At 57.3% G+C, this 8,467-nt stretch overlaps 1 protein-coding gene across 1 annotated transcript in view; it reads right to left on the reverse strand.

Annotated features, from left to right (window-relative positions):
- The window catches only part of ADCY3 (adenylate cyclase 3), a 44,709-nt gene extending 41,209 nt beyond the window's left edge, over positions 1 to 3,500 (reverse strand). Inside the window, 2 exon segments of the mRNA XM_038133256.1 lie at positions 2,816 to 3,373; positions 3,375 to 3,500. Coding sequence (XP_037989184.1) covers positions 2,816 to 3,373; positions 3,375 to 3,500 — 684 coding nt within the window.
- Between the last annotated feature and the right edge of the window lie 4,967 nt (positions 3,501 to 8,467).

The raw sequence follows: 8,467 nt of genomic DNA on the forward strand, positions 1-8,467 counted from the left end.
CCACCCCACTCCCGCTCCATTCCCGCACCTGCCTGGCCACAACCCCTCCATCCATGGAATTCCCACCATTCCCACCCCACTCCCGCTCCATTCCCGCACCTGCCTGGCCAGAACCCCTCCATCCATGGAATTCCCGCCCCATTCCCGCACCTGCCTGGCCACCTCCTCTGGATCCATGGCATTCCCGCCCCATTCCCGCACCTGCCTGACCAGCACCCCTCCATCCATGGAATTCCCGCCCCGTTCCCGCACCTGCCTGGCCACCTCCCCCGGATCCATGGCATTCCCGCCCCATTCCCACCCCATTCCCGCCCCATTCCCGCACCTGCCTGGCCACCTCTCCCGGCTCCGCGCGGTCGCGGCCCCTCTGGAGCTGCAGGATTCCCAGGACGAGCGCGTGGGCGCCGCAGGAGGCGGCCGCCAGCAGCAGGATCCGCGCCAGGCCCACCCCATTCCCAGACCATTCCCAGCCCATTCCCGGCCCATTCCACCATTCCCACCTCTTTCCCTGTCCATTCCCTGTCCATTCCCGCACCTGCCTGGCCAGAACCCCTCGATCCATGGAATTCCCACCATTCCCACACCAGTCCCTTTCCATTCCCGCACCTGCCTGGCAGGAAGCACTCCATCTACGGAATTCCCACTCCATTCCCGCACCTGCCTGACCACCTCCCCCGGATCCAGGGAATTCCCACCATTCCCACACCATTCCCGCCCCATTCCCGCACCTGCCTGGCCACCTCCCCTCCATCCATGCAATTCCCGCACCTGCCTGGCCAGCACCCCTCCATCCATGGAATTCCAATCATTCCCGCCCCATTCCCGCCCCGTTCCCGCACCTGCCTGGCCACAACCCCTCCATCCATGGAATTCCAATCATTCCCGCCCCATTCCCGCCCCGTTCCCGCACCTGCCTGGCCACAACCCCTCCATCCATGGAATTCCAATCATTCCCGCCCCATTCCCGCCCCGTTCCCGCACCTGCCTGGCCACAACCCCTCCATCCATGGAATTCCCGCACCATGTCCACACCATTCCTGCTCCATTCCCGCACCTGCCTGGCCACCTCCCCCGGATCCATGGCATTCCCGCCCCATTCCCGCCCCATTCCCGCACCTGCCTGGCCACCTCTCCCGGATCCATGGCATTCCCGCCCCATTCCCGCCCCATTCCCACCCCATTCCCGCACCTGCCTGGCCACCTCCCCTGGATCCATGGAATTCCCACCATTCCCACACCATTCCCTGTCCACTCCCACACCTGCCTGGCCAGAACCTCTCCATCCATGGAATTCCCACCATTCCCTGTCCATTCCCGCACCTGCCTGGCCACCTCCCCCGGATCCATGGCATTCCCGCCCAATTCCCGCCCCGTTCCCGCACCTGCCTGGCCAGAACCCCTCCATCCATGGCATTCCCGCCCCATTCCCGCCCCATTCCCGCCCCATTCCCGCACCTGCCTGGCCACCTCCCTTGGATCCATGGCATTCCCGCCCCATTCCCGCACCTGCCTGGCCACCTCTCCCGGATCCATGGAATTCCCGCCCCATTTCCACCCCATTCCCGCACCTGCCTGGCCACCTCTCCCGGATCCATGGAATTCCCACCCCATTCCCGCGCCATTCCCGCACCTGCCTGACTAGAACCTCTCTATCCATGGCATTCCCGTCCCATTCCCGCCCCGTTCCCGCACCTGCCTGGCCACCTCTCCCGGCTCCGCGCCGTCGCGGCCCCTCTGGAGCTGCAGGATTCCCAGGACGAGCGCGTGGGCGCCGCAGGAGGCGGCCGCCAGCAGCAGGATCCGTGCCAGGCCCACCCCATTCCCAAACCATTCCCAGCCCATTCCCTGCCCATTCCACCATTCCCACCTCTTTCCCTGTCCATTCCCTGTCCATTCCCGCACCTGCCTGGCCAGAACCCCTCCATCCATGGAATTCCCACCATTCCCACACCAGTCCCTTTCCATTCCCGCACCTGCCTGGCAGGAACCACTCCATCTACGGAATTCCCACTCCATTCCCGCACCTGCCTGGCCACCTCCCCCGGATCCAGGGAATTCCCACCATTCCCACACCATTCCCGCCCCATTCCCGCACCTGCCTGGCCACCTCCCCTCCATCCATGCAATTCCCGCACCTGCCTGGCCAGCACCACTCCATCCATGGAATTCCAATCATTCCCGCCCCATTCCCGCCCCGTTCCCGCACCTGCCTGGCCACAACCCCTCCATCCATGGAATTCCCGCACCATGTCCACACCATTCCTGCTCCATTCCCGCACCTGCCTGGCCACCTCCCCCGGATCCATGGCATTCCCGCCCCATTCCCACCGCGTTCCCGCACCTGCCTGACCAGAACCTCACTATCCATGGCATTCCCGCCCCATTCCCGCACCTGCCTGGCCACCTCTCCCGGATCCATGGAATTCCCGCCCCATTTCCACCCCATTCCCGCACCTGCCTGGCCACCTCTCCCGGATCCATGGAATTCCCACCCCATTCCCGCCCCATTCCCGCACCTGCCTGACCAGAACCTCTCTATCCATGGCATTCCCGCCCCATTCCCGCCCCATTCCCGCACCTGCCTGGCCACCTCCCCTGGATCCATGGAATTCCCGCCCCATTCCCGCCCCATTCCCGCACCTGCCTGACCAGAACCTCTCTATCCATGGCATTCCCGCCCCATTCCCGCCCCGTTCCCGCACCTGCCTGACCAGAACCTCTCCATCCATGGCATTCCCGCCCCATTCCCGCACCTGCCTGGCCACAACCTCTCTATCCATGGCATTCCCGCCCCATTCCCGCCCCGTTCCCGCACCTGCCTGGCCACCTCTCCCGGCTCCGCGCCGTCGCGGCCCCTCTGGAGCTGCAGGATTCCCAGGACGAGCGCGTGGGCGCCGCAGGAGGCGGCCGCCAGCAGCAGGATCCGCGCCAGGCGCAGCGGCAGCGTCAGGAAGCAGGAGAAGGCGAAGAACGCCTGCCAGCCCGCCGCGTCCACCGCCTCGGGAAAACTCCTCTGGAATTCCAGCCCCAGCAGCGCCCAGAGCTGCGCCACCGTCAGCGCCCACAGCCCGCAGGGCAGGAACCGCTGGGAGAAATCCTCCGGGAGCAGCCGGGATTTCAGCAGCAGGAAAACCGAGCCGTGCGCCACCAAGCCCGCCAGCGCCGCCAGCGCCGGGAAAAGTTTTTCCACTCGGGAAAAGCCGGCGCACATTCCCAGGATGTAGCAGTCGAAGAGGGCGGAGAAGACCACCAGCACCAGCAGCGTCTCGTGGCGCTGGCGGCGGAAATAAGTCTGGTAGAGCTTTTCCAAGGATTCCGGCGAGAAGGAAAAGCGCCGGGAGCGCGGCAGGCACGGGCAGGGCCCCCCCCCAGCCCTGCGGCGCCGGCGATTCCCGGGAGCGGCGGAGATTCCCGTCGGGATCCGAGGGGAAGCTCAGGGAGTAATCGGCGGAGTATTCGGCCGAGAATTCCGGCTCGGAGAAGGCGCGGTTCCTGGGCATCCTGGCTGCGCGGATGGAATTCCCGGTTTTCCGGAGGGAAGCTCGGGATGCTCAGCGCAGCGGCGCTCGCGGCATCGCCATCCTGCGGGGCCTGCCCGCCCCTCCGGCTGCCTCAATCCCGGGAAAATCCCGGGAGCGGGAATTGTGGAGGCCGGGATTCCCGGCCGATTCCCGGGATCCTTTCACGGCCGATTCCCGAAACCCTTTCCCGGTTCCTTCCCCGCCGATTCCCGGCTGATTCCCGAAATTCCTTCCCGGCCGATTCCCGGCTCCTTCCCGGCTAATTCCCGACTCCTTCCCGGCTGATTCCCGAAATTCCTTCCCGAGCAATTCCCGGCTCCTTCCCGGCCGATTCCCGGCTCCTTCCCGGCCGATTCCCGGCTCCTTCCCGGCCGATTCCCGGAATTCCTTCCCGGTCGATTCCCGGTTTCTTCCCGGGCAATTCCCGGCTCCTTCCCGGAATTCCTTCCCGGCCGATTCCCGGCTCCTTCCCGGCTCCTTCCCGGAATTCCTTCCTGGCCGATTCCCGGTTTCTTCCCGGCCGATTCCCGGCTCCCTCCCGGCCGATTCCCGGTTTCTTCCCGGCCGATTCCCGGCTCCTTCCCGGAATTCCTTCCCGGCCGATTCCCGACTCCTTCCCGGCCGATTCCCGGAATTCCTTCCCGGCCGATTCCCTTCCAATTCCCGGTTTCTTCTCGTCCAGTTCCCGTTTCCTTCCCGGCTGATTCCTGAAATTCCTTCCCGGCCGAATCTCAGCTCCTTCCCCGCCGATTCCCGGATTTCTCCCGGATTTTCCCCGCTTCTTTTCCCGGTTCCTTCCGGGCCGATTCCCGGCTCCTTCCCGGCCGATTCCCGGTTCTTTCCCGGCCGATTCCCGGCTCCCGTGGCTGCTCCCAGCTCCTTTTCCAGGCGCTTTCCCAGCTTTCCCAGCTCTGCCCCAGAGATGTCGCGATGCCTCCCCTGCTCCTCCTTCCCGAGATGCCTCGTTCCCGCCGGGATCCACAAAAAAAAAACCGGGAAAAAACCGGGAAAAAACCGGGAAAAAACCCCAAAGCACAGCGGGAATAACCCGGGAATAACGGGATTCCATCCCGCCGTTATCCCGGCTTCCCGCATCCTCTCCCCCGCTGGAGCTTCCCGGTGCTCGGGCGGTGGGAAAACCTCGGGATGGAGGCTGGAAAAGCGGGAAGGGATTTTCCCGGGATCGCGGCGGCGCCGCCTCCCGCGTTAACCCTCTCGCTGCCGGGCCGGGAAAAACACGAACCCATCCCACCGGGAAAAAAAAAACACCGGGAAGAGATTCCCCAGGGAATTCGGGCTTGGAGCGGCTGGATTCCGGGAGATGGCCCCGGTTCCAGGGTGCTCCAGCTTTTCCTTGGGTGTTCCCAGGGATTTTTTGGGAATTCTTTCCCAAATTCTTCCCCCTTTTCAGGGAATTCCCTCTTTTCCCAGCCTGGGATGGGATGGGATCCTCATCCCGACTCCTCTCTGGGAAGGGATTTTGGGAATTCTCTGGGAATTCGGGATTCAGTTTCTCTTTTCCATCCCCAAATTCCATAAAAATCCCTGGGAATGGATCCTGGATCCCAGAATCCTGGAATTCTTCCGGTGGGATCCATGGATTTTCAATCCCAACCCCGGTTCCAGGGTGCTCCAGCTTTTCCTTGGGTGTTCCCAGGGAATTTTTGGGAATTCTTTCCCAAATTCTTCCCCCTTTTCAGGGAATTCCCTCTTTTCCCAGCCTGGGATGGGATCCAGCCCCATTCTGACTCTTCTCCGGGAAGGAATTTTGGGAATTCCCTGGGAATTCGGGATTCCTTTTCTCTTTTCCATCCCCAAATTCCATAAAAATGCCTCGGGGTGGATCCTGGATCCCAGAATCCCGGAATTCTTCCAGTGGGATCCATGGATTTTCAATCCCATCCCATCCCAACCCCTGACTCCAATCTGGGAAGGAATTTCAGGAATTCCCTGGGAATTTCGGGGATCTCCCTTCTCTTTTCCATCCCCAAATTCCATAAAAATCCGCAGGACGGATCCTGGATCCCAGAATCCTGGAATTCTTCCGTGGGATCCATGGATTTTCAATCCCAACCCCGGTTCCAGGGTGCTCCAGCTTTTCCTTGGGTGTTCCCAGGGATTTTTTGGGAATTCTTTCCCAAATTCTTCCCCCTTTTCAGGGAATTCCCTCTTTTCCCAGCCTGGGATGGGATGGGATCCCCATCCCGACTCCTCTCTGGGAAGGGATTTTGGGAATTCCCTGGGAATTCGGGATTCAATTTCTCTTTTCCATCCCCAAATTCCATAAAAATCCCTGGGAATGGATCCTGGATCCCAGAATCCCGGAATTCTTCCGGTGGGATCCATGGATTTTCAATCCCAACCCCGGTTCCAGGGTGCTCCAGCTTTTCCTTGGGTGTTCCCAGGGAATTTTTGGGAATTCTTTCCCAAATTCTTCCCCCTTTTCAGGGAATTCCCTCTTTTCCCAGCCTGGGATGGGATCCAGCCCCATTCTGACTCTTCTCCGGGAAGGAATTTTGGGAATTCCCTGGGAATTCGGGATTCCTTTTCTCTTTTCCATCCCCAAATTCCATAAAAATGCCTCTGGGTGGATCCTGGATCCCAGAATCCTGGAATTCTTCAGGTGGCATCCATGGATTTTCGATCCCATCCCAACCCCTGACTCCACTCCAGGAAGGGATTTTGGGAATTCCCTGGGAATTTTGGCGATCTCCCTTCTCTTTCCAGAAAACTGGGAAAACTCTCGGGAAATTGGGAATGACTCTTGGAAAACCGGGAAGAACCCACAGGAAACTGGGAATAACCCTTGGAAAATTGGGAATAAGTCAGAGAAAAATGGGAATAACTCATGGAAAACCGGGAATAACACTGAGAAGTGTTGGAATAACCCCGGGAATACAGGAAAGAACCCCGGAAAGACGGGAATAATTCACAGAAAATTGGGAATGACCCCCAGAATCCCAGGAATTCCCCACCCCCTCTCCCTCCCCGTCCCGCCCCGCGCGGATCCGATCCCGGAGAAGGAAAATCCGGGAATTTTTCCGCGGGGAATGCCGGCGGCTGTTTGATGTTCTCGAGGAGGGCGGCGCGGGCGCGGAGCAGCGGAAACCCGGGAACGAGCCCCGGGAAAACGGGAATGACTCCCAGGAAAACTGGGAATAACCCTTGGAAAAAAGGGAATGACTTAGGGAAACTGGGAATAACCCTTGGAAAAATGGGAATAACACCCAGAAAACTGGGAATAACTCTGGGGAAACTGGGAATAAACCTTGGAAAAATGGGAATGACTCATGGAAAAATGGGAATAACCCTTGGAAAAATGGGAATGACTCAGGGAAAATTGGGAATAACACTCAGAAAAATGGGAATGACTCAGGGAAAAATGGGAATAAACCTCGGAAAAATGGGAATGACTCAGGGAAAATTTGGAATAATCCTTGGAAAAATGGGAATAATCCTTGGAAAATTTGGAATAATTCTCAGAAAACTGGGAATAACCCAGAAAAAAATGGCAGTAATTCATGGAAAAGTGGGAATAACTTTTGAGAAAATGGGACTAAGCCTCGGAAAAACGGGAATGACTCATGGAAAATTGGGAATACATCACAGAAAAACGGGAATAACGCTCAGAAATATTGGAATAACCCCGGGAAAACGGGAATAATTCACAGAAAATTGGGAATAAACCGCGTAAAACCGGGAATGACCCCCAGAATCCCAGGAATTCCCCACCCCCTCTCCCTCCCCGTCCCGCCCCGCGCGGATCCGATCCCGGAGAAGGAGAATCCGGGAATTTTTCCGCGGGGAATGCCGGCGGCTGTTTGATGTTCTCGAGGAGGGCGGCGCGGGCGTGGAGCAGCGGAAACCCGGGAGCGAGCCCCGGGAAAACGGGAATGACTCCCAGGAAAACTGGGAATAACCCTTGGAAAAATGGGAATGACTCACAGAAAAATGGGAATAAACCCTCAGAAAACTGGGAATAACCCTTGGAAAACTGGGAATAATCCTTGGAAAAATGGGAATGACTCAAGGAAATTTTGGAATAACCCCAGGAAAACTGGGAATAACACTGAGAAAACTGGGAAAAACCCTTGGAAAAATGGGAATGACTCACAGAAAAATGGGAATAACTCTGGGGAAACTGGGAATAAACCTTGGAAAAATGGGAATGACTCACGGAAAAATGGGAATAATCAATGGAAAAATGGGAATGATTCAAAGGAAAATGGGAATAACACTCAGAAAAATGGGAATGACTCACAGAAAAATGGGAATAACTCATGGAAAACTGGGAATAACACTCAGAAAACGGGGAAAACTCTCAGGAAAATGGGAATGGCTCTTGGAAAACTGGGAATAACCTTTGGGAAATTGGGAATAAGTCAGAGAAAAATGGGAATGACTCATAGAAAACTGGGAATAACACTCAAAAAAATGGGAATGACTTGTGGAAAAATGGGAATAACCCGCAGAAAAAGGGGAATGACTCATGGAAAATTAGGAATAACTCCCAGAAAACTGGGAATAACCCTTGGAAAATTAGGAATGACTCACAGAAAAATGGGAATAACTCATGGAAAACTGGGAATAACACTCAGAAAAATGGGAATGACTCGTGGAAAAATGGGAATAAACCTCGGAAAACTGGGAAGAAGCCTTGGAAAATGGGAATAACACTCAGGAATCCGGGAATAGCTCCCTGAAAATTGGGAATAACCCTTGGAAAAATGGGAATGACTCAGGGAAAATTGGGAATAACCCTTGGAAAAATGGGAATGACTCTTGGAAAAATGGGAATAAACCCTCAGAAAACTGGGAATAACCCTTGGAAAATTAGGAATGACTCACAGAAAAATGGGAATAACTCATGGAAAACTGGGAATAACTCTCAGAAGTGTTGGAATAACCCCGGGAACACAGGAAATAACCCCGGGAAAACGGGAATA

Source organism: Motacilla alba, chromosome 3 (assembly GCF_015832195.1).
Source record: "Motacilla alba alba isolate MOTALB_02 chromosome 3, Motacilla_alba_V1.0_pri, whole genome shotgun sequence".
Lineage (NCBI taxonomy): Eukaryota > Metazoa > Chordata > Aves > Passeriformes > Motacillidae > Motacilla > Motacilla alba.